Genomic DNA, 27,421 nt, shown 5'->3' on the forward strand with positions numbered 1-27,421 from the left:
AGGTAAAGAGTGACAATGAGGAAAAGATTGGTTCTAAGTAACTACGTTTGTGAAATGTAGTAGTTTACCAAGTATTTTCCCATTCATCTTATTTGAAGTTCGCACAGTCCTGGGAGACAGATACAGAAACCACGACTTTGAAATGTGAGATTGTTATTTTAATAATAAATTATATGATCTGCTAGAGGAGAAATGAACTTGAATACAGTGCCGTCTGCTTCCAAGTCCAGATCTCCAAATTGCCTTCCCTCCAATTCTTAGCTTATTGTCTCTGCCCCTTTTATCGTAATGAGGCGTTTAGGAAACAGCCACTTCTCTCCCTACGATGAGAGAGCCCTATGTAAACAGCACCTCAGGCCAATGCCCAGAGCTCCCAGCCTAGTAACTCCATATCTAGCCATGTGTGTCTGCTTCTGTGTGAGAGTCAGCGTTCATACACAGCAAAATTTACTCCAGGTATAGTATTAGCCTTAGTAAGAGCAGCGATTTTAGCAGCAGATAGCATTTCTTTGGGGCCTACCTACGTGCCAGGCACTGCTCTAAGTGTTTTACATGTATTGATTCATTTTAAACTTCCTATAATCCTGTGAAATAGATACTATGATTATCCCCATAGGATAGGGTTACTCCCTATCTCAGAGAGGAGGCACAGTGAGACTAAGGAACTGTCTAAAGTCTTATAATTGCAAAAGACAGAATAGCCATCCAACTTTTAGCAATATCTTACTTCCTGTAAACTAAACACAGAGCTGAATGTGACCCTTTTTAACTAGGAAATGAACTCTTGACATTTTGCAATGAGAAATGCAAATTTCACCCTAATAGAGGAATTTAGATTAGATTTTTTAAATTCACTTTAGCACAAAACAAGGCTGTCAGTTTACCAATTGATTTGTTGACTACATTAATATAAATTTCAACTGATTAATATTTATGGGGCATTTACCATGTGCCTAAACTTGTTCTAATAAGCTTTTCATGTGCATTAGCTTATTTAATTCTCACAAACTACCCTGTGATTTCTCATTGTCCCAGTTTTATAGATGAGAAAAACTGGAGCTTAGACAGTATAGTAACCTGCCCGAGATTACCCAGCTAGTAAGAGCAAAACTGAATTTGAACTCAGCGTTCCCAACCTCAGAGTCCATACTCTTGAACGTTTCAGATTGCCACCTATAGAATTTCAAAAATATTTATGATTCCAGGGATTTTCCAAATCATCTCTGTCCATTTTTGGGTTTTACTAAAACTCAACTATGTACTTTTTTTAAAATCTAGGCTTATGTTCCAGATGAAAATAATGCTATTTTGGGAAGAAATACAAATAAGCAAGTATTTGAAGGCTTGATAACTGGACTTCTCAAAGTCAGTGCTGTGATTTTTGGCTCCCTGATTGCAAATCGACCAGATGGAACCAGCTGGCCAGCTACACCAAAAATATCATCACAGGAAACGAAAAGCAGACCCTTACAAGGTGGTGATACTTTTAACACCCGAGTTCAGGACCTCATCAGGTAAAATTGTTAGACTTCTTAAAACTTCTGCTTAATTAAAAATTGTATATGTATATAAATATATTAATATTTATTAATATAAACATATTAAATTATACTTATATGTCATATAACTATAGATAAACAGTTTAAATCAGAGGACCCATATGATGGCAGTAGTTCTCACAGTCTCACTCACAATTCATGGTAGAAAATGCACCACATTTTGTAGAGAGAAGGAAAATCTTATTCATGAAGAGCAACATTAGTTAGAGTCACCTGTCATTCTTGATATTTAGACATCTGATATTAGAATATGTAGTGTCCAGGCTTTTGTAGCATTCTTATTATCAACTCTTTCCAACTCAAGGAATTTCTAAGATCTTTATCTCAGGCCATCTTTGGTTATGAATTCGGTTCAGGCTTAAAATAATAATAGCTATCATTTATGGCACATCCATTACTTTTCAGGTATTGTAGGAGAGGATGTAAGCTTTACTTTTGCCCTTTCAAAGTAGGTCTTCTAATTCAAACTCTGTAGGTAAGGAATGTGAGCCTTGATGAGGTTGCTTTCCACAAGATTATATTCTAAATAAGTAAGAAGTATGTAGGACAACTGAGACTGGAAGTCAGGTCTAGTTAGACTCCCAGCACCTGTGTGCTTTCCACTGCACAAATGTGCAAATTTTTAACACCTATTCAATGTCAGCCCTGCTTCCTTCTAAGGTCACCTTTTCTGTGGAGAAATTTACTCCTGCTCTGACACCTGAACTCTTTTTCCCTCATGAACTTGAAGTCAGGCAGGACATTTAATTTCCCCACAGGGTTCTGTCTGATATTAATCAATTGCCTCTCCCATTTATCAACTGTTCTGTGGTCTGCACTGATCTCTGGCTCCCCAAATCTGTGCAATTTGTTGTTCTCTGAAGCTTATGGTAGGTTAAAAGGAAGAAAAGAATATCTTCCTCTGCATTTGCTTCTTTCATAGTTCATAAAATTCCTCTGGTTTCTTCTAGTGCTTTCTAGGGAATGGTTGTTTCATTCAGTGTCTTTCTTTTTTTTTTTTTTTCTTGCATGGGCAGGCACCAGAAAACGAACCTGGGTCTCTGTCATGGCAGGCGAGAACTCTGCCTGCTGAGCCATCGTGGCCTGCCCTCAGTGTCTTTCTTACCCTTGATTACTTTGTTCACTTACCCCTTCCATCTGCCTGCCCTCTTTCCCCAAGAAAATTTATTGGTGGAGAGCACAGGACCTTTGGGTCCACAACCATTTATCTTACAGCCCTTGACTTTTACCCTCCATGGCCTTTCTCTTATTCGCTTGATCCCATTCAATTTCCCCATGTCCTTATTGCCATTATAGAACCTAGCCCTCTCTGCTGATGAATGCCATTCTGTCTCAGCATTCTCCCTTGGGCTACCCTGTGATACAGTAAGCCTGCATTCTTATCATCCATACAACTCAGCAGCATGCCTCAGTTGTGATGAGGCAGAAGGCCCAGCCAAATGCTTCAGTGCAATTCCAGTGGGCCTTCTGGGGAAAGTGCTTATGTTTCCATATATATTATCATAGTTACTAGGTACTTTTTAAAGGAGGGAGTTATTAGAAATTAAAAAAAATAATAATAGTAGTGATAATCTGCCAAACAGAATAATTCATTTAACTTAAAAAGAATGGTTGAGAACCACAGTCCCTGAGAACCAACCTGTGCCACTCTTTCTCTAACTTGAATCACTTTTGGTGAATATTGTTTTCATGTAGATGCTACATTGTTAGTGGATCTGACGATGCTTATGTATGGAACCACAAACCATATGTCAGGTCTGCCTAGTGGAGCACACAGAACACGTTTAACATGCCCATGCTTTTTTTTCCCACCTTCTAAGATATATACTGACAAGAAATCCCACCCCATCCCCTGCCACAATTTGGGCATTTTTTATTAGTTTATGTCTTTAGACTTGTGACATTGATTGGAAAGTATTTCACCACAGTCCTTGGAGCTCTTCTCTGGCCTATCCCCTGATGTAGAGCTGGAGTACAGCACATCTCCCTGACAAACATCCCTTCTTTCTCCTCATCTGGTATAGGAGAGACAAGAAAGGTGTCTAAGAAAAATGAGGTAGTTAAAACATTTTTCTTTATTTTACATGGTTCAGTGAAGTTTCTAGGCCTAAGGGATCCTTAGAAATATTTATCAAGTTTTGTAAATAAATTTATGATCACTTTGTACCAAACACTGCACAAGGTGCTAGGATACAAAAAAAAAAGATATTCCATAACATATCTAATATTAAAATACCTGTATTTTTCTGTAAATTGAAAATATTGGCAGGTAAATTGTTTAACATAGTTCTAGGACAGTAGTACTGTTTGTGGAATAAAAGCAAACTGCAATTTGAAAGATAATTATATGAAATTTGCTCAGGAAATAGACCCACCATTATTTTCATCAAATTCCAATTACAAATTTATATCTATCTCCCAAAACAAGAAAATCAAACTGGGAGGTAAGTGACACTACATCACTGATATAGCCTTTTGGAATCATCAATTATCAAACATTAAGCTTGTATTCAAGGAGAAATTATAAACCTATGCTTTAGCCTAGCACTTTCTGGCTCCCAGGCCCACATATCTAACTACCCACCAGAATGTCCCACCAGCACCTCAAGCTGCACCAGGTCAAAACTATAAATACATGATATTTCTACCCAGAGAAGCTCCTCTTCCTGTGTCCTCTGTCCTTACCAGTGGTACCACCATCACATTCATTTATTTACATCAGCAACCTGGGCATTCATAATCCTTTACCAACCCAATGTACAGTGAAGTCTCTAGTACATATTGATTGTGTCTTGTAAATATCATTCAGATTTATCACCTTCACTTCATTGCCACTTCTTTGTTTCAGATGTTTAGGCTTCTTAAAGTCAATAGTTATCTCTCTTTCTTTTCTCCTTCACCCAGCCCCTATAAAGTAATTTCTTTTTCCTAATTATAGAATTACCTTGTTCTCAATGAAAAAAACAGTTTGGGAAACACAGAACATAAAGATTTAAAAGATTATGCAAAAATTGTCTTTAATCCCATCACCCAAAGATAATCACTGAATTGGGGTTTTTTTGGTTTTATTTCTTTGTGTGTATCTGTGTGTGTATAGGACTATTTTGTTAAAGTGTTGTATTACTTATAAATACTGTTATATCATGCATTTTTTAGAGAAGTTGGAGATTTACAGAAAATCATTCATAAAATACAAGGTTCCTATATACTACCTTATCCTTGCATTAGTGTGATAACAGTTGTTACTATTCACGAAACAACATTTTTATGATTGTACTATTAACTTTACTCCATCATTTACATTAGGGTTCACTATTTTGTGTTGTATAGTCCTATGTTTGTTTTTTAAATTTTTATTCTAGTAATATATAACCTATCATATGCTTTTTAATTTATTTTCCAATTCATCAGAAACATGCAAATTGATTTTTACTGGCCGAGTATTTTATTATGTAGTCATGATTTGTTTCAGGTAACCTATGATTAGTCATGTAAGTTTATTCCAGTTTGTCAGAGAAAACTGTGGAGAACATCTCTGTACATTTATCTTTCCATATAACTGATGATTTTCTCAAGATAAACATTGAGAAATAGAATTTTTGGGTTAGAAGAGTGTGCACTAAGGCTTTTTATCATATCACCAAGTTGACCTACATAAAGATTATCAATCTATACTCCCATGAGTAAATATTTGTACTTTCACTATAGATAATATTGGATATGATAATATTTTGAATCTTAACCAAATAAGAGGTAAAAATGATATTTCATTTTTATATTGCTAGTGATGTTGGAACTTTTTTTTGGTGTTTCACTCTATAGAGAGAATTTTTTTATCATACTTTTTAAAATTTTTTTAAATTTTATTAATACAACCAATCAACATACAATATGAACATTCTTTTTTTATCACAAAGTTGTACATTCATTATCATGATCATTTCTTAGAACATTTGCATCAATTCAGAAAAAGAAATAAAAAGAAAACAAAAAAAAATCATACATACCATACCCCATACCCCTCCCTTTCATTGATTACCAGCATTTCAATCTATTAAATTTATTTTAACAATTGTTCCCCCATTATTCGTTTCTTTTTAATCCATATGTTTTACTCATCTGTCCATAACGTACATAAAAGGAATATCAGACACAAGGTTTCACAATCACATAGTCACATTGCAAAACCTACATCATTATACAATCATCCTCGAGAAACATGGCTACTGGAACACAGCTGCACATTTTCAGGCAGTTCCCTCCAGCCACTCTGTTACCTCTCAATTAAAAAGGTGATATCTGGGTGGGCCACGGTGGCTCAGCAGGTAGAGTTCTCGCCTGCTATGCTGGTTACCTGGGTTCGATTCCCAGTGCCTGCCTATGAAAATAATACAGGTGATATCTGTCCAATGCACAAGAATAACCTCCAGGACAGAGAGGTGCCCACAGCTCGGGGAGTACTTGGGGCATGTCCAAACAATAAAATTTTCCCCTGGATTCTCCAGTTTGAGCTTTTCTCACGGGCAGCAGTGGAATGTTCCATGGAGAGTTGCACGGTCAGATGAGTCAGTGTGCTTCTAACCGCACCAAGTGGCTTTGAATCCCTTCGAGAGCCTTCTGAGGGATCGGATACTGTCGCACTGGCACGGGTTCCTCCTCCAGAGCAACTACTAGGTGACCAGAAACAGTGCAAAACAGCTCCCGCGGCCATGGCAGGGACTGGACACACAGCGTACCCCAGTCTGGACTGGCTGGACCGGCTGCAAGACTCCGCTGCGGTGAGCTCCCCGAGCGGCGCGCACTTCCCCAGGCCGTGGCAGCTGGCGGCCAGCGCCCCTCCCTCCCTCCTTCCCGGACTGCCTGAGAGTATCGGAGAGGCAACTTTCCCAAGCCGCGGTGGCCGGCACCCCTCTTTTGCGGGCGGCTTCCCGGACCAGCTACAAGTCTCAGATCAGCGGGTTCCCCAAGCCGTGGCGACCGGCGCACCTCCCCCGCCGGCGGTTTCCCAGTCCGGTGGCGGGTCTCGGATCAGTGAGTTTCCCAGGCTGCGGTGGCTGGTGGCCGGCACCCCTCCCCCACAGGCAGCTGCCCAGAGGGAGAGGAGGGAGTTTCCCACAGTGGCAGGGACTGGGTCCAAACAAACACCAATAGTGGCATTAATAAAGGAGCCACAACATCTTTTGCTGGTGGGACCCGCAGACAGACAAGCGCCACATACTGGGCAGGATAAAAAAACAGAGTCCAGAGACTTCAAAGGAAAATCTTTCAACCTGCTGGGTCTCACACTCAGGGAAATCTGATTAAATGTCCAGACGCCAGCAAAAATAACAAATCACACAGGAAAATTGAAGATATGGCCCAGTCAAAGGGAACAAACCAATAGTTCAAATGAGATACAGGAGCTGAAACAACTAATTCTGAATATACGAACAGAAATGGAAAACCTCTTCAAAAACCAAATCAATAAATTGAGGGAGGACATGAAGAAGACAAGGGATGAACAAAAAGAAGAAATGGAAAGTCTGAAAAAACAAATCACAAAATTTATGGGAATGAAAGATACAGTAGAAGAGATGGAAAAAACAATGGAAACCTATAATGGTAGATTTAAAGAGACAGACATTGTTTAAAGAGACAATTAGTGAACTGGAGGATGGAACATCTGAAATCCAAAAAGAAACAGAAACTATAGGGAAAAGAATGGAAAAATTTGAGCAGGGGCTCAGGGAATTGAATGATAATATGAAGCGCACAAATATACGTGTTCTGGGTGTCCCAGAAGGAGAAGAAAAGGGAAAAGGAGGAGAAAAACTAATGGAAGAAATTATCACTGAAAATTTCCCAACTCTTATGAAAGACCTAAAATTACAGATCCAAGAAGTGCAGCGCACCCCAAAGAGATTAGACCCAAATAGGCGTTCTCCAAGACACTTACTAGTTAGAATGTCAGAGGTCAAAGAGAAAGAGAGGATCTTGAAAGCGGCAAGAGAAAAACAATCCATCACATACAAGGGAAACCCAGTAAGACTATATGTAGATTTCTCGGCAGAAACCATGGAAGCAAGAAGACAGTGGGATGATATATTTAAATTATTAAAAGAATAAAACTGCCAACAAAGAATTCTATATCCAGCAAAATTGTCCTTCAAAAATGAGGGAGAAAATAAAACATTTTCAGACAAAAAGTCACTGAGAGAATTTGTGACCAAGAGACAAGCTCTACAAGAAATACTAAAAGGAGCACTAGAGTCAGATACGAAAAGACAGAAGAGAGAGGTGTGGAGAAGAGTGTAGAAAGAAGGAAAATTAGATATGATATATATAATACAATAGGCAAAATGGTAGAGGAACGTATTACCCAAACAGTAATAACACTAAATGTTAATGGACTGAATTCCCCAATCAAAAGACATAGACTGGCAGAATGGATTAAAAAACAGGATCCTTCTATATGCTGTCTACAGGAAACACGTCTTAGACCCAAAGATAAATACAGGTTGAAAGTGAAAGGTTGGGAAAAGATATTTCATGCAAATAACAACCAGAAAAGAGCGGGAGTAGCTGTACTAATATCCAACAAATTAGACTTCAAATGTAAAGCAGTTAAAATAGACAAAGAAGGATACTATCTACTAATAAAAGGAACAATTGAACAAGAAGACATAACAATCATAAATATTTATGCACCGAACCAGAATGCACCAAAATACGTGAGGCATGCACTGCAAATACTGAAAAGGGAAATAGACACATCTACCATAATAGTTGGAGACTTCAATTCCCCACTCTCATCAATGGACAGAACATCTAGACAGAGGATCAATAAAGAAACAGAGAATTTGAATATTACAATAAATGAGCTAGACTTAACAGACATTTATAGGACATTACACCCCACAACAGCAGGCAGGATACACCTTTTTTTCAAGTGCTCATGGATCATTCTCAAAGATAGACCATATGCTGGGTCACAAAGCAAGTCTCAACAAATTTTAAAAGATTGAAATCATACACAACACTTTCTCAGATCATAAAGGAATGAAGTTGGAAATCAATAATAGGCAGAGTGCCAGAAAATTCACAAATACGTGGAGGCTCAACAACACACTCTTAAACAACCAGTGGGTCAAGGAAGAAATTACAAGAGAAATTAGTAAATATCTCGAGGTGAATGAAAATGAAAACACAACATATCAAAACCTATAGGACGCAGCGAGGCAGTGCTAAGAGGGAAATTTATTGCCCTAAATGCCTATATCAAAAAAGAAGAAAGGCCAAAAATTCGGGAATTAACTGTCCACTTGGAAGAACTGGAGAAAGAACAGCAAACTAACCCCAAAGCAAGCAAAAGGAAAGAGATAACAATGATTAGAGCAGAAATAAATGAAATTGAGAACATGAAAACAATAGAGAAAATCAATAAGACCAGAAGTTGGTTCTATGAGAAAATCAACAAGATTGATGGGCCCTTAGCAAGATTGACAAAAAGAAGAAGAGAGAAGACGCAAATAAATAGGATCAGAAATGGAAGAGGAGACATAACCACTGACCTCACAAAAATAAAGGAGGTAATAACAGGATACTATGAACAACTTTATGCTAATAAATACAACAATGTAGATGAAATGGACAAGTTCCTAGAAAGGCATGAACAACCAACTTTGACTCAAGAAGAAATAGATGACCTCAACAAACCAATCACAAGTAAAGAAATTGAATCAGTCATTCAAAAGCTTCCCAAAAAGAAAAGTCCAGGACCAGACAGCTTCACATGTGAATTCTACCAAACATTCCAGAAAGAATTAGTACCAACCCTGCTCAACTCTTCAAAAAAATTGAAGTGGAGGGAAAGCTACCTAATTCATTCTATGAAGCCAACATCACCCTCATACCAAAACCAGGCAAAGATATTACAAAAAAAGAAAATTACAGACCAATCTCTCTAATGAATATAGATGCAAAAATCCTCAACAAAATTCTAGCAAATCGCATCCAGCAACATATTAAAAGAATTATACATCATGACCAAGTAGGATTCATCCCAGGTATGCAAGGATGGTTCAACATAAGAAAATCAATTAATGTAATACACCATATCAACAAATCAAAGCAGAAAAATCACATGATCATCTCAATTGATGCAGAGAAGGCATTTGACAAGATTCAACATCCTTTCCTGTTGAAAACACTTCAAAGGATAGGAATACAAGGGAACTTCCTTAAAATGATAGAGGGAATATATGAAAAACCCACAGCTACTATCATCCTCAATGGGGAAAAATTGAAAACTTTCTCCCTAAGATCAGGAACTAGACAAGGATGTCCATTATCACCACTGTTATTCAACATCGTGTTGGAGGTTCTAGCCAGAGCAATTAGACAAGAAAAAGAAATACAAGGCATCAAAATAGGAAAGGAGGAAGTAAAACTCTCACTGTTAACAGGTGATATGATACTATACGTTGAAACCCCTGAAAAATCCACAGCAAAACTACTAGAGCTAATAAACGAGTACAGCAAAGTAGCAGGTTACAAGATCAACATTCAAAAATCTGTAGTGTTTCTATACACTAGCAATGAACAAGCGGAGGGGGAAATCAAGAAACGAATTCCATTTACAATTGCAACTAAAAGATTAAAATACTTAGGAATAAATTTAACTAAAGAGACAAAAGACCTATACAAAGAAAACTACAAAAAACTGTTAAAAGAAATCACAGAAGACCTAAATAGATGGAAGGGCATACCGTGTTCATGGATTGGAAGACTAAATATAGTTAAGATGTCAATTCTACCTAAATTGATTTACAAATTCAATGCAATACCAATCAAAATCCCAACAACTTATTTTTCAGAAATAGAAAAGCCAGTAAAGCAAATTTATCTGGAAGGGTAGGGTGCCCCGAATTGCTAAAAGTGTCTTGAGGAAAAAAAACGAAGCTGGAGGTCTCACGCTGCCTGACTTTAAGGCATATTATGAAGCCACAGTGGTCAAAACAGCATGGTACTCCATAAAGATAGATATATCAACCAATGGAATCAAATAGAGTGTTCAGATATAGACCCCCTCATCTATGGACATTTGATCTTTGATAAGGCAGTCAAGCCAACTCACCTGGGACAGAACAGTCTCTTCAATAAATGGTGCCTAGAGAACTGGATATCCATATGCAAAAGAATGAAAGACCCATATCTCACGCCCTATACAAAAGTTAACTCAAAATGGATCAAAGATCTAAACATTAGGTCTAAGACCATAAAAAAGTTACAGGAAAATGTAGGGAGATATCTTATGAATCTTACAATTGGAGGCGGTTTTATGGACCTTAAACCTAAAGCAAGAACACTGAAGAAAGAAAGAAAGAAATGGGAGCTCCTCAAAATTAAACACTTTTGTGCATCAAAGAACTTCATCAAGAAAGTAGAAAGACAGCCTACACAATGGGAAACAATATTTGGAAACGACATATCAGATAAAGGCCTAGTATCCAGAATTTATAAAGAGATTGTTCAACTCAACAACGAAAAGACAGCCAACCCAATTACAAAATGGGAAAAGGACTTGAACAGACACCTCTCAGAAGAGGAAATACAAATGGCCAAAAGGCACATGAAGAGATGCTCAATGTCCCTGGCCATTAGAGAAATGCAAATCAAAACCACAATGAGATATCATCTCACACCCACCAGAATGGCCATTATCAACAAAACAGAAAATGACAAGTGCTGGAGAGGTTGCGGAGAAAGAGGCACACTTATCCACTGTTGGTGGGAATGTCAAATGGTGCAACCACTGTGGAAGGCAGTTTGGCGGTTCCTCAAAAAGCTGAATATAGAATTGCCATACGACCCAGCAATACCATTGCTAGGTATCTACTCAGAGGACTTAAGGGCAAAGACACAAACGGACATTTGCACACCAATGTTTATAGCATCATTATTTACAATTGTAAAGAGATGTAAACAGCCAAAATGTCCATCAACAGACGAGTGGCTAAACAAACTGTGGTATATACATACGATGGAATATTATGCAGCTTTAAGACAGAATAAACTTATGAAGCATGTAATAACATGGATGGACCTAGAGAACATTATGCTGAGTGAGTCTAGCCAAAAACTAAAGGACAAATTCTGTATGGTCCCACTGATGTGAACCGACAGTCGAGAATAAACTTGGAATATATCATTGGTAACAGAGACCATCAGGAGATAGAAATAGGCTAAGATAATGGGTAATTGGAGCTGAAGGGATACAGACTGTGCAACAAGACTGGATACAAAAACTCAGAAATGAACAGCACAATACTACCTAATTGTAATGTAATTATGTTAAAACACCGAATGAAGCTGCATCTGAGGTATATTTTTTTTTATTTTTTCTCTCTGTTATTGTTTTATTTCTTTTTCTGTTGTCTTTCTATTTGTTTTTCTAAATCAATGCAAATGTACTAATAAACGATGAGTATGCATCTATGTGATGATATTAAGAATTACTGATTGTATATGTAGAATAGAATGATTTCTAAATGTTGTGTTAGTTAATTTTTTTAATTAATATAATTAAAAAAAAATTTTCCCCTAAAAAAAAAAAAAAAAGAATAACCTCCAGGATAACCTCTTGACTCTGTTTGGAATCTCTCAGCCATTAACACTTTATTTTGTCTCATTTTGCTCTTCCCCCTTTTGGTCGAGAAGGTTTTCTCAATCCCTTGATGCTGAGTCCCAGCTCACTCTAGGATTTCTGTCCCATGTTGCCAGGAAGGTCCACACCCCTGGGAGTAATGTCTCATGTAGAGAGGGGGGAGGACAGTGAGTTTACCTGTTGTGTTGGCTGAGAGAGAGAGGGGACACATCTGAGCAACAAAAGAGGCTCTATTGGGGATGATCCTTAGGCCTAATTTTAAGTAGGCTTAGCCTGTCCTTTGTGGGGTTAAGTTTCATACGAACAAACCCCAAGATTGAGGGTTCAGCCTATTGCTTTGGTTGTCCCCACTGCTTGAGAGAATATCAAGAATTTTCCATTTGAGAAAGTTGAACTTTCCCCCTTTCTCAACATTCCCGCAAGGAGAGTTTGCAAATACTTTTTTATTCACTGTTCGAATTCTCCTGGGATTTATCAAGGCATCACTCTGGACTAACCTACAAAATCTCATGCCCTATTCAAGGTTCCATAAACTTATGATGTTCAATTAAGCTGTCCACATAAGTTACATTAGGAGATGCACTAATCAAAATATAAATTTTTTACCAAATAAACATTTTTTGCTTTAGTCTCACACATAAGTTTTAAAATATTAATTACCATCTATTTTCAACACCCTGAATTACTGACATTCTTTTGTTCTTCCTCATGCAAAACATTTCTAAATTTGTACATTTAGTCACTATCATTATACACTCTAGGCATTCGTAGATTATACCATCTCAGTGTTTATCATCTGTCTTTCCTTCTGATTTCATTTGTGCCCCCAGGCCTCCTCCCTCCATAATTCTCATATTCAGCTTCATTCAGTGTTCTAACATTATTGTATTACAGTTAGGTAGTATTGTGGTATCCATTTCTGAGTTTTTACAATCAGTCCTGTTACACAATCTGTATCCCTTCAGTTCCAATTATCCAATATCTACCCTATTTCTATCTCCTGATGACCTCTGTTCTTAACTGAAATTATCCAAGTTCATTCATTAATGTTACTTCATATCAGTGAGACCATACAGTATTTGTCCTTTCATTTCTGGCTAATCTCACTCAGATGATGTCCTTAAGGTCTATCCATGTTGTTACATACTTCATAACTGTATTCTGTCTGAAGCTGCATAATATTCCATCATAGGTATATACCACAGCTTGCTTAGCCTCTCATCTGTTGATGGACATTTGGGCTGTTTCCGTCTCTTGGCAACTGTAAATAATGCTGCTATATATATTGGTGTGCAAATGTCCGTTTGTGTCTTTGCCCTCATGTCTTCTGAGTAGATACATAGCAATGGTATTGCCAGGTCATATGGCAGTTCTATACTTAGCACCCTGAGAAACTGCCAAACTGCCTTCCACAATGGTTGTACCAGTTGACATTCCCACCAACAGTGGATAAGTGTGCCTCTTTGTCCACATCCTCTTCAGCACTTGTCATTTTCTGTTTTACTGATAATGGCCATTCTGGTGGATGTGAGATGATATCTCATGGTGGTTTTGATTTGCATTTCCCTAATAACCAGGAAAGTTGAGCATCTTTTCATGTGCCTTTTGGCCATTTGTATTTCCTCTTCTGAGAACTGTCTGTTCAAGTCTTTTGCCCATTTTGTAATTGGGTTGTCTGTCTTTTTTGTTATTGAGTTAAACAATCTCTTTATATATTCTGATTACTAGACCATTATCTGATATATCATTTCCAAATATTGTCTCCCATTGTGTAGGCTGTCTTTTTACTTTCTTGATGAAGTTCTTTGATGCACAAAAGTGTTTAATTCTGATGAGTTCCCATTTCTTTCTTTCTTTCTTCAATGCGCATGCTTTGGGTGTAAGGTCTAGGAAAACGCCTCCTCTTACAAAATGTATGAGATATTTACCTACATATTCTTCTAACAGTTTTATGGTCTTAGATCTAATGTTTAGGTTTGATCAATTTTGAATTAATTTTTGTACAGAGTGTGCGATATAGATTCTCTTTCATCTTTTGCATGTGGATAATCAATGGTCTAGGCACCATTTATTGAAGAGACTGTTCTGTCCCAGGTGAGTTGGCTTGACTGCCTTATCAAAGATCAATTATCCATAGATGAGAGGGTCTTTATCTGAACACTCTGTTCAATTCCATTGGTCAGTATATCTATCTTTATGCCAATACCATAAATGTACCATTTGCCAGTACCATTAATGTAATACACCTATCAATAAATCAAAGCAGAAAAATCACATGATCATCTTGATTTATGCAGAAAAGGCATTTGACATAATTCAACATCCTTTCCTGTTGATAACACTTCAAAGGACTACTGTAGCTTCGTAATATGCCTTAAAGTCAGGTAGCATGAGACCTCTGACTTCATTTTTCCTTCTCAGGATACTTTCAGCTATTCAGAGCACCCTGCACTTTCACATAAATTTGGTTATTTGTTTTTCTAATTCTGAAAAGTAAGTTGTTGGGATTTTAATTGGTATTGCATTGAACCTGTAAATCGATTTAGGTAGAATTGACATCTTAACTATATTTAGTCTTCCAGTCCATGAATACAGTTTGCCCTTCCATAAGACTTCTGTGGTTTCTTTTAACAATTTCTTACAGTTTTTTCTCTGTGTAGGTCTTTTGTCTCTTTAAATTTATTCCTAAATATTTTATTCTTTTGGTTGCAATTGTAAATGGATTTTTTTTCATGATTTCCCCCTCAGATTGTTCATTACTAGTGTATAGAAACACTAAAGATTTTTGAGTGTTGATCTTATACCCTGCCACTTTGCTGTACTCATTTATTAGCTCTAGTAGTTTTGCTGTGGATTTTTCGGGGTTTTCAACATATAGTATCATAGCATCTTCAAACAGTAAGAGTTTTACTTCTTCCTTTCAAATTTTGATGCCTTGTATTTCTTTTTCTTGTCTAATTGCTCTGACTGAACTTCCAATACAGTGTTGAACAAGAAGGTGATAGTGGACATCCTTGTCTTGTTCCTGATCTTAGGGGGAAAGTTTACAGTTTTTCCCCATTGAGGATGACGTTATCTGTGAATTTTTCATATATTCCCTTTATCGTGCTGAGAAAGTTCCCTTCTATTCCTGTCCTTTGAAGTGTTTTCAACAGGGAAGGATGTTGAATTTTATCAAATGCCTTTTCTGCATCAATCAAGATGATCATGTGCTTTTTCTGCTTTGATTTGTTGATAGGTGTATTACATTAATTGATTTTCTTATGTTGAGCCATCCTTGCATACCTAGGATGAATCCTACTTGTCATGGTATATAATTCTTTTAATATGCTACAGGTTTTGATTTTCAAAAATTTTCTTCAGGATTTTTGCATCTGTATTCATAAAAGAGATTGGTCTATAGTTTTCTTTTTTTGTAATATCTTTGTCTGACTTTGGTATGAGGGTGATGTTGGTTATGTAGAATGAGTGAGGTAGCTTTTCCTCCTTTTCAATTGTTTTGAAGAATTTCAGTAGGATTGGTACTAATTCTTTCTTGAATGTTTGGTAGAATTCACATGTGAAGCCATCTGTTCTTGGACTTTTCTTTTTTGGGAGCTTCTTAATGACTGATTCAGTTTCTTTTTGTGATTGGTTTGTTGAGGTTGTCTATTTTTTCTCAAGTCAATGTTGGTTGTTCATACCTTTCTAGGAAGTTCTCCATTTTATCTACATTTTTGAGTTTATTAGTATAAAGTTGTTCATAGTATCCTGTCGTTACTTCCTTTATTTCTGTGGAGTCAGTAGTTATGTCTTCTGTTCCATTTCTGATTTTATTTATTTGCTTCCTCTCTCTTCTTCTTTTTGTCAACCTCGCTAAGGGTGCATCAATTGTATTCATTTTCTCATAGAACCAACTTCTGGTTTTGTTGATTTTCTCGATTGTCTCCATGTTCTCATTTCATTTATTTCTGCTCTAATCTTCATTATTTCTTTCCGTTTGCTTGCTTTGGGGTTAGTTTGCTGTTCTTTCACTAGTTCTTCCAAGTGGACAGTTAATTCCTCAATTTTTACTCTTTCTTCTTTTTTAATATAGCCATTTAGGACAATAAATTTCCCTCTTAGCACTGCTTTTGCTGCATTCCATAAGTTTTGATATGTTGTGTTTTCATTTTCATTTGCCTCGAGATATTTACTGATTTCTCTTGTAATTTCTTCCTTGACCCACTGGTTGTTCAAGAGTGTGTTGTTGAGCCTTCATATATTTGTAAATTTTCTGGCACTCTGCCTATTATTGATTTCCAACTTCATTCCTTTATGATATGAAAATGTGTTTTGTATGATTTCGATCTTTTAAAATTTATTGAGACTTGCTTTGTGACCCAGCATATGGTCTGTCCTTGAGAATGATCCTTGAGCACTTGAGAAAAAAGTATATTCTGCTGTTGAGGGGTGTAATGTTCTTTAAATGTCTGTTAAGTCTAGCTCATTTATTGTAGTATTCAAATTCTCTGTTTCTTTATTGGTCCTCTGTCTAGATGTTGTGTCCATTGATGAGCATGGGGAATTGAAGTCTCCAACTATTATGATAGATGTGTCTATCTCTCTTTTCAGTATTTGCTTCATGTATTTTGGAGAATTCTGACTTGGTGCATAAATATTTATGTCTTCTTGTTGTGTTGTTCCTTTTATAATACATAGTGTCCTTTTTTGTGTCTTTTAACTGTTTTATATTGAAGTCTAATTTGTTGGATATTAGTATAGCTACTCCTGCTCTTTTCTGATTCTTATTTGCATGAAATATCTTTTCCCAGTCTTTCACTTTCAACCTGTGTTGATTCTTGGGTCTAAGATTCATCTGCTGTAGACAGCATATAGGTGGGTCCTGTTTTTTAATCCATTCTGCCAGTTGATGTCTTTTGATTGGGGAGTTTTATCTATTAACATTCATGTTATTACTTTACAGGCAGTATTTTCTTTTACCATTTTGCCTTTTGGATGTTACATGTCATATCTAATTTTCCTTTTTTTTTTTTTTTTTTTTACCTTTACTGATAGTCTTCATTTCTGTACTCTTCTCCAGAGTCTTTTCGCATCTGTCTGTAGTGCTCCCTTTAGTATTTCTTCCAGAGTCAGTCTCTTGGTCACAAATTCTCTCAGAACTTTTTTGTCTGAAAATGTTTTAATTTCCCCCTCATTTTTTAAGGACAGTTTTGCTGGATATAGAATTCTGGGTTGGCAGTTTTTCTCTTTAGTAATTTAAATATATTATCCCACTGTCTCTCACCTCCATGGTTTCTGCTGAGAAATCTACCCATAGTCTTATTAGGCTTCCCTTGTATGTGATCGATTGCTTTTTTCTTGCTGCTTTCAAGATTCTCTCTTTCTCTTTGACATCTGACATTCCGATTAGTAAGTGTCTTGGAGTACGTCTGTTTGGATGTATTTTTGTTTGGGGTACACTGCACTTCTTGGATGTGTAGTTTTAAGTCTTTCATAAAGTTGGGAAATTTTTCAGTGATAATTTCCTCCATTAGTTTTTCTTCTCCTTTTCCCTTCTCTTCTCCTTCTGGGGCACCTACAACACATATATTCATGCACTTCATGTTGTCATTTAACTCCCTAAGTCCCTGCTCCTATTTTTCTGTTCTTTTCCCTATATTTTCTTTTCCTTGTTGGATTTCAGATGTCCTGTCCTCCAGTTCACTAATCCTATCTTCTGCCTCTTGAAATCTGACATTGTAGGTTTCCGTTGATTTTTCCTGTCTACTACTATGCCTTTCATTCCCATAAGTTCTGTGATTTGTTTTTTCAGACTTTTGATTTCTTCTTTTTGTTAATTCCTTGCCTTCTCTATATCCCCCCTCCGTTCACTGATTTGATTTTTGATGAGGTTTTCCATGTCTGTTCGAACATTCTGAATTAATTGTTTCAACTCCTGTATCCTATTTGAATTGTTAGTGTGTTCCTTTGACAGGGCCGTATCTTCAATTTTCCTATTATGATTCATTATGTTTTGCTGGTGTCTAGGCATTTAATTACCTTAATTAGTTTATTCTGGAGATTGTTTTCACTTCTTTTACCTAGGATTTTCTTGCTGGATGACTTTGTTGTCTATCAGTTCTTTGACATTTGTTCAGCTTGTTCTGGACCTCTAGCTTAAGTTTTGTTTAACAGAGGAGAATTTTTCAATTCTTGTTTTCGTGCCCAGCCTGTATGGTGCCTTTCCCACCCACCCCACCCTCTTAGGAGGATCTGCATAGGTATTATAGACCCAGCCAGATTTTCCCAGACCAAACTTACCTCCTATCAGGAGGAAAGAGTCACCTGCGTCAGTTTTCACTGAGGGTGAGACCCGGCAAATTAAAAGGCTTTCCTTTGAAGCCTCTGGGCTCTCTTTTTCCTGTCCTGCCCAGTATGTGGTGCTTTGTCTGCCTGCAGGTCCCACCAGCTTAAGGTGATGTGATACCTTTAACTTCAACAGACTCTCCCTGCTGGGGGCATGGTGGAGACAGAGGAGAGGTTGTAGGCCGGCTTGAATTGCTTCACTTTCCAGACCCTGGGGTCTGAACTCCTTGAGGGAGGGATTCCACCTGAGCTGGGCCCCACCCCTCTCCTTGGGAAGGCACAGCTCCAGACTAACACTCAGACAAGCTTAATTCTGCCTATGCCTGGGGCAGTGAAGCCCAAGAAGCCCTGCCGCTGTATCAAAAGAGCATTCAAGCCATAGAAACACAGCCACCAAAATGAAAGAGAAAAATCCTTTTCAGAGCAGGACCCCCATTCCTCGGATTTTCCAATCAAGAGCTTAAGTTGGTACATTGCTCTGTGTATCTCCAGGTCCTGTGTGTTCCCTCCTTTCCTGCAGGGCCCAGACTTTTCAGATCCAAAAAAAACCCTGATTTTTTTTTCTTATTCCATCAGCCTTGCCCCTTCTGCCGGGGCAAAAATGAGCAACCTCCACTTCTACTGGATTTCAGCCAAGCTGGGGGCCTATTTTTAATAGTCAGAATTTGTTAATCAATTCCACAATTGGAGTTTAGTTGCACTCAGCCCCTGCTGCTGATCAGCTCTCTTTCCTTTCCCCTCTGGGAAGCAGTCTGTGGGGGTGGGGGGCCAGCCACCAGGGCTTGGGGAACTCACGATTCTGGGGGGGGGGGGGGGCTCGCATGGGTCCATCTGGTCCAGACGGTCCAGACTTGGGGTACGCTGTGTGTCCAGTCACTGATGTGGCCCCAGCAATTGTTCTGTGCTGTCCCTGGCTATTTATTAGCTGCTCTGGAGGACTAACTAAATCTCACACCTTGCTATGCCACTATCTTGGCCCCTTCATGGAATGTTTTTTAAATGCTTAACTGGCCATTTATTTTATCACGTAAATTGCCTGTTCATGTACTTCACCCTTTTTCTATTGGCGATGTTGATTTTTTTTCATTGTAAAAACTCTTCACATATTAAGAGCATTAACCCTCCATCTTACAGGTTGCAAATGTTTTTTCACAGTTTTTCATTGCCTCTTTAAATGTTTAACTTTTCTGTTTATTATGAAATACGTTAACATACTGAAAACGAAGTTATAGAACCTATATACTAATAACTGGTAACTGATATGTTCCTATCATATTCTTAGATATGTTCTTAGATTTAGATCTTTTTTTATTTATAAGAAGCCAAATGTTGCAGATATAGCTAAATCCTCATCTTCATTTCTTTTCCCTTAATCTCTCTCAGTAGGTTAGCCACTCTACTGAAGTTGGTATATCTCATTCCTGTGCACATTTTCATAGTAAATTATATATTTTTATGTACATAAACAGCATGTTATACATTTTATTTTCTGTGTATTTAAAATTTATATACATGCTGTCTTATACTATTTTGCAAATTGCTACTTCATTTAACATGTTTTTGAGATTTATATTGATTCATATAGATCTAAGTAATTTTAAAAACATTTATTGCGGTAACATATATAATACAAAATTTCCCACTGTAACCATTTTGAAGTGTACAATTCAGTAGTATTAATTACAGTCACAACATTGTGCTAACATTACCACTGCCCATCACCAAAACCCTTTTATCATTCCAAACAGAAATTCTGCATCCCTATGCAAAAACTTCTCATTCCTCCCTCCCTTTGGCCCCTAATAACCTCTGATTTACTTTCTGTCTTTGTGGATTTACTATTTCTAATGATTTCATATAAGTGGAATCACACAATATTTGTCCTTTTGTATCTGGTTTATTTCACACAATATGATTTCAAGGTTCATCCAGGTCATAGCATGTATCAGAGCTTCATTCCTTTTAATGGTTGAATAATATTCCATTGTATGAATATACCATATTTTGGTTATCCTTCGTCTTTTGATGAACACTTTGGTTGTTTCCACCTTTTGTTTATTACGAATAATGCTGCTCTGAGCATTAGTGTACAAGTATCTGTTTGAGTAGTTAATTTTAACTGCTTTACAGATTCTATTTTGTGAACAAATCCCAGTTCGTTTGTACATTTTCCACTGGAAGGCAGTAGTTTCTACTTTTTCATTATTTCAAGCAATGATATAGTGAATGTCCTTTGTAGAAATTTCTTTCTGCACTTGAGCAAGAGTTTCTCACGGATATATACCTAAAGGAGGAATATATTATAATCAATACAACATATTGATGATATGTTAATAAGTGTTCAGCTTTACCAAGTAACATCAAATTGTTCTCCAAAGTGATTGTACAAATTTCAGTTCCCATTTCCCCATATCCTTGCCAGTGTTTTGTGTTAATACACTTGAAGTAGTGAGGTTCAGGTGTCAACTTGGCCAGGGGATGGTGTCCAGTTGTCTTGTTGCAATGAACTTAAATCATCAGCATGTGAAATTCATCTATGACTGAATATGTCTTCTGTCAGCTAAAGGGAGTGCCTTTCCCAGTGAGTGACATTTTAATTTGATCAGCTGGAGGTTAAAGAGAGAGTCAAAAAACACAGGGAGCCCAGAATAAGAATGAAGACCTTTAATCCTCTATAGCTAATGTAATGCCTGAATACATTCTAGAATATATTAAACAGATAATAAAAATGTATTGGCAAAGTCCCTTGAGGGATGGGAGAAAAAATATGGAACTGTGAAACTTTGCCGTCAGGGAATTCTCTGATACTGTGTCAAACATCGGGGACACTCAAATCAGTAGGCCAGTCCCTTGATCTTGAGGCTTACTCTTGTGAGGCTTTTGTAGTTACCGAAGAAGCATAACTTACCTATAGGTATGCCTAAGAGTAACTTCTGGAGGACCTCTTTTGTTGTTCAAATGAGGCCTCGCTCTCTCTAAGCCCAAATCTGCAAGTGAAATCATTACCTTCCCCACTACGTGACATCCAGGGATGAAAGTCTCCCTGGCGGCGTGGGAGATGACTCCCAGGAATGAGTCCAGCCCTGGCACCATTGGATCAACAATTCTATCCTGACCTAAAGGGGGAAAACAAGTATAACTAATAAAGTATCAGTGGCTGGGAGAGTTCAAATAGAATCAAGAGGCTACTCTTTAGGTCACTCTTAAGCATGCTTCAGTTAGACATTGTTACCTATTATAACTTGCCAAACCCCAACCAAAACCATTCCAGCCAATCCTAAAGAACACCTAGGGCAATATATAAGATTCTACAAAGGTTCCATATACTAGGGTAATTTTCCAGAAACCTGCAACCTCTGGATGGGTCCCTGGACCAGATAAGTCCTGAAACCTAGAGAGCCCAGCCTCTGCAGAACATCAGATAGTTCTGTCTCCCTGCCCCATATTATTGACAGCCCCTTCCAACATGAAAAAGTTGGAATGGCTCATATCCTGAAGAGTGGGATAGAAAGATCAAAGGTGATGGCAGAGTTATACAGAGAAGGTAGGGTTTAACAAACGAATATGATTGCTGATTCATTAAACTGATATTTCTTTTAGTCTCCAGCATCTTAGAGCAGCTAGAAATAAAAACCTAAAATTGTGGAATTGTAACCCATACCAAACTCTGAAATCTGTTCTACAACTAATCATTGTGCTGTGCTTTGAAATTTTTTGCTTTTTTTGAATGTGTTATTTTTCACAAAAAAAGAAAAAGTCAATTGTGATGATAAAAAATATTTATTCCTCCTAGCCTCCTATATTCTGGAGCAGCTAGAAGGAAAGATCTGAGGTGATATGGTAGCCTATGACAAACTCTGGGATCTTTCCTGTAACTGCTTGTTGAAGAATGCTTTGAAACAATTGCTTTTTTCTTTCTTTGCTTTGTAATATATGTTATATTAGACAACTTGAAAAGTTAAAAAAAAATCTTGTTACAAAGCCACAGTAATCAAAACAGCATGGTACTGCACAGGGACAGACTTATAGACCAATGGAATAAAATTGAGAGCTCAGAAATCAACCCTCGGACGCCATGAGAGCAGACAGCGGCGGAGATTGAAGTGAGTGAATTCAGATATAACAACCTTGTTAGAGGGCTTTTTAAAAAAAATACAAGTTGATCCGGTGCAAGTTACTGCTGCTTACTGTTCAGAGACTTACAGGTGCTTGCCTGCATTGCAATAAAGGACTCAATATATTGAGCAAGACTTATATTTATCTCTTCATTTTGGAGAGCCTAATAAACTGTTATTACAGTTTCTCTACTGACTTTCAAAAGTTTTAAAGTTTGAAAGAGACATCTTTACAATTAACACAGCATGAGCACGGCCAGAACAGAGAACCCTGTTATAATGGGTCTTTCCAGTCAAAATGGTCAGCTGAGGGGCCCTGTGAAGCCCAGTGGTGGCCCCGGAGGAGGGGGAACACAGACACAGCAACAGATGAACCAGCTGAAAAACACCAACACAATCAATAATGGCACTCAACAACAAGCACAGAGTATGACCACCACTATTAAACCTGGTGATGACTGGAAAAAGACTTTAAAACTCCCTCCAAAGGATCTAAGAATCAAAACTTCGGATGTGACCTCCACAAAAGGAAATGAGTTTGAAGATTACTGTTTGAAACGGGAGTTACTGATGGGAATTTTTGAAATGGGCTGGGAAAAGCCATCTCCTATTCAGGAGGAGAGCATTCCCATTGCTTTATCTGGTAGGGATATCTTAGCTAGAGCAAAAAATGGAACAGGCAAGAGCGGTGCCTACCTCATTCCCTTACTTGAACGGCTAGACCTGAAGAAGGACAATATACAAGCAATGGTGATTGTTCCCACTAGAGAACTTGCTCTACAGGTCAGTCAAATTTGCATCCAGGTCAGCAAACACATGGGAGGGGCCAAAGTGATGGCAACTACAGGAGGAACCAATTTACGGGATGACATAATGAGGCTTGATGATACAGTGCACGTGGTGATAGCTACTCCTGGGAGAATCCTGGATCTTATCAAGAAAGGAGTAGCAAAGGTTGATCATGTCCAGATGATAGTATTGGATGAGGCTGATAAGTTGCTGTCACAGGATTTTGTGCAGATAATGGAGGACATTATTCTCACGCTACCTAAAAACAGGCAGATTTTACTATATTCTGCTACTTTCCCTCTTAGTGTACAAAAGTTCATGAATTCCCATTTGCAAAAACCCTATGAAATTAACTTGATGGAGGAACTAACTCTGAAGGGAGTAACCCAGTACTACGCATATGTAACTGAGCGCCAAAAAGTACACTGCCTCAACACACTTTTCTCCAGGCTTCAGATAAACCAGTCAATCATTTTCTGTAACTCCTCTCAGCGAGTTGAATTGCTAGCCAAGAAGATTTCCCAACTGGGATATTCTTGCTTCTATATCCATGCTAAAATGAGGCAGGAACATCGAAATCGTGTATTTCATGATTTTCGAAATGGCTTATGCCGCAATCTTGTTTGCACTGATCTGTTTACCCGAGGTATTGATATACAAGCTGTGAATGTGGTGATAAACTTTGACTTCCCAAAGCTGGCAGAGACCTATCTCCATCGTATTGGACGATCAGGTCGCTTTGGTCACCTTGGCTTGGCCATAAATTTGATCACATATGATGATCGCTTCAACCTGAAAAGTATTGAAGAACAGCTGGGAACAGAAATTAAACCCATCCCAAGCAACATTGACAAGAGCCTGTATGTGGCAGAATACCACAGCGAGCCTGTAGAAGATGAGAAACCTTAACAAGCATGTGCGTACCTGACAGAATATCCAAGTGAGCGGAATGTTTAATGAAAGGAAAGAAATCAAGAGCCTCTTTTTCCTTAGGGAAATTTGTCCTGCCATATAATAGCAATATAGAGGAAAATAGTTGTTGGCATAAATGATAGGAAACAGTAAATCTCTCTTGAATGAGGTGTGGGAGTCTCTTTAGAACCCATAAAATGCTGTTCTTGAATGCAGCCTTCCTAAGTAATGTGATAATGTGAGCATACTTAAGACAAATTCAGCTTCCATAATAATAAAAGCAAAAAAAATTTTTTTCAGCAAAAAAAAAAAAAAAAAAAGAAATCAACCCTCACAGTTATGGTCAACTGATTCCTTTTTAATTTAATAATTAAATTATTTAATTTAAAAACTTTGTTTTCCCCAGCACCCAAAAACAATTTCCTCACTGTCCTTTTTTTAATTTGTAGTAAAAGATATGTTATCTTTGATCTTAATGTCCATTAGAATATTCTGCATTGTTCCCTCAGAACTGTGAGGTTGAAAAAAATTTAAATTCTCTGCAGTGACATTTTAGAGCTATTTATTTAGTTTCATTGTCTTCTTAGTCATCTAAAGATTATAAAATAGCTCAAAACCCGGACAATTTAGAAAAATATCCATCAGAATCACTAGTAGGACCATAGATGACCTCCAGGTCGCCCCATCAGAGACCATCTCAGAAAGTATCCCATGCTCAACAATAGTTTTTTTCAATTAGTTTGGCTTTGTTTTCCTATGTTTTTTATTTCTATTCATTCTGGCTTCTTTTCTCCTTTCTGGCTATTTCAAGGCTAGAACAGGAACTCTATTTAAGCTATGTTCCTCTTAAGACTAGGCGGTTTTGAGGCATTCTGTGGTCACTAATTTAGTCTCGGAAATAATTTTACATCCTTGTTTTAAAAAATTCATACCTCAGTAAGGACCCAAAAAATGCCACAGAGAAGGCAGCATATTAGAGAAAGGACTCATATCAGGAGTCAGAAGACCTTAGTACATTCTAGCTCTCTGCTTGTATAAGTGCTTTACCCTCCTTAAGCCTCAGTTTATTCATCTATCAAATGGATATAGTAATACCAACCTCCTCATAAATGTATGCATATACTTTGACTAGTTAATTCTACTTTTAGGGAAGTAATATGAAATTCTGACAGAATTTCTATGCAAAATGTTCATTATAACATAGTTTATAACAGTGAATATTGAAAACAAACAAAAGTTCCAAAAGTATTCCACTGGTTTTACCATTAATAAATGACATTCAGTTTACAATCTTGCAAATCCCACCCTGGCTCTGTGCCTTCCTTGTTCCTACCTGATATTAACCCCTGTAATCCCCTGGACACAGAACACTGCTCTGAATATCCTACAGCCGCCTAGGACCAGCTCCAAGTTTGTAAGTTCCCTAATAAACTAGTTACTATTTTGTTTTAAAAAAAGATGTTTGTGAATCCAGTCAGACCTCTAGAATCTACATCATTTTATAGGAAATACGTAGTTCAAAGAAATATGTTAAATGACACCACAAGAATGTAATCAGCAAAATTCAGATTGTGGAAAACTGTATCAAATAAATAACCAGTTTTCATCAACAGATAAATTGTTAGGAAAAGAAGAGAGATGAAGGGACAAAGTATAGATTAAAAGAGACCTAAAAAGGCATATCAACCAACTACAATGTATGGTTCTTACTTGGGTCATAATTTTTAAAAATCTGTTAAAAATGTTACACCATTTATGAGATATTTGAAATTTTGGACACTTGTCATTTCATAATATTAAGGAAATATTATTTTCTAGATATAGTAATGGTATTGTTATGTTTTTAAAAGTCCTTACTTTTTTAGAGATACAAACTGAGATATTTACAAATGAAATTATCTGATGTCTTAGATTTGCTTAAACATGCAGAATGTGGAATAGTAGGATGTAGATAGGTGGGATTGGCTGTGAGTTCTGGTGGTCAGGGCTGGGTGCATGAGGATCTATTCTATTCTGCCTACTTTTGGTGTATGTTCAAAAATGTCAAAGATAGAATTTTTTAAAATTTGGAATATGATGCTTACCAAGATGTTTTAATGACATAGAAAAGCGCCTAAAACAGTCAGTTGAATGAGATTCGGTATAATGTTAATCAAGTGGGCAAAAATCAAATAAGAAAACATGAAAGGAAACATGTCAAACTTGGTTATCTTTAGGTAGCGAACTTATGGTCAGTTCTTTCTTTTCTGGCTTTTCAGTATTATATAAATTTCCATAATAGACCTATATTACTTATGTAATCAGAAAAATAATTATTCTCTTCCCATGGCTAGAAACTCTTCCATCTGCACATGGTGAAAATCTAACTTGAAATAACTTAAGCCACAAAAGATAATAAAATAACTCATGTAACTGGCAAGGACAAGGTCTAGAACTAGATGCTGAAGCTCCTGTTATGCCATCAGGGTTCTGCCTCTCTTTTGCTCATTTCTGCTTGGTTCATTCTTAGGCCAGTGTTCTCTATATGACAAGTAAGCTAGCTGCTAGCAACCCCCAGACTCATATCTCTCAATTTAGGTCCTCCCAATGGAAAGAGTTTTTTTTTCTTTTTAGCGCCATAGGGTAATCCCAGAGAAGATGCTGATTGGTCCTCTTATCCCTGTGATTACTTTGGCTGTACTGGAACACCTGCTTAATCCTACCTAGCAGGAGGGGACCATATTTAACAATCCCACCAGGACCACGTGGAATAGGAGAGGAAAATATGCTGAGCAGACAAAAATCCAAGCTGCCATGATCTGTTCTCTCATGGGATTCTTAGATTATTCACTGAGATGATTATTGTAAAAATACTTTCTAAGTTAAAAAGTACTGTTCCAATATATGAGCCAATTTTAAAGGTCTAATTCTATAAAATCAGGGAAGATCCTCAGTATGTACGTATGTGTCAGTCTGTTGGTTTCCTTTATTATAAGAGAATAGGGCTGAGGGTAACATTTTATACTTCCTAATTTTAAAACTATAGAAGAGGCTCAGTGGCTCAGGCAAATACATTTCCTAATGTAAAATGAGAA

At 37.3% G+C, this 27,421-nt stretch overlaps 2 protein-coding genes across 10 annotated transcripts in view; both read left to right on the top strand.

Annotated features, from left to right (window-relative positions):
* Positions 1–27,421, top strand: part of SCAPER (S-phase cyclin A associated protein in the ER) — a 678,157-nt gene that overhangs the window by 556,675 nt on the left and 94,061 nt on the right. For all 9 annotated transcript variants that reach the window (XM_077128470.1, XM_077128471.1, XM_077128472.1 and 6 more), the window contains one exon: positions 1,279–1,514. In XM_077128470.1, the coding sequence (XP_076984585.1) occupies positions 1,279–1,514 (236 nt within the window). The remainder of the gene's footprint in view (positions 1–1,278; positions 1,515–27,421) is intronic.
* Positions 22,585–24,631, top strand: LOC143656384 (putative ATP-dependent RNA helicase DDX6). The gene has a single exon (XM_077128466.1). It carries the CDS (start codon positions 22,893–22,895, stop codon positions 24,342–24,344), a length of 1,452 nt encoding a protein of 483 aa, XP_076984581.1. The 5' UTR covers positions 22,585–22,892; the 3' UTR covers positions 24,345–24,631.

Source organism: Tamandua tetradactyla, chromosome 14 (assembly GCF_023851605.1).
Source record: "Tamandua tetradactyla isolate mTamTet1 chromosome 14, mTamTet1.pri, whole genome shotgun sequence".
Lineage (NCBI taxonomy): Eukaryota > Metazoa > Chordata > Mammalia > Pilosa > Myrmecophagidae > Tamandua > Tamandua tetradactyla.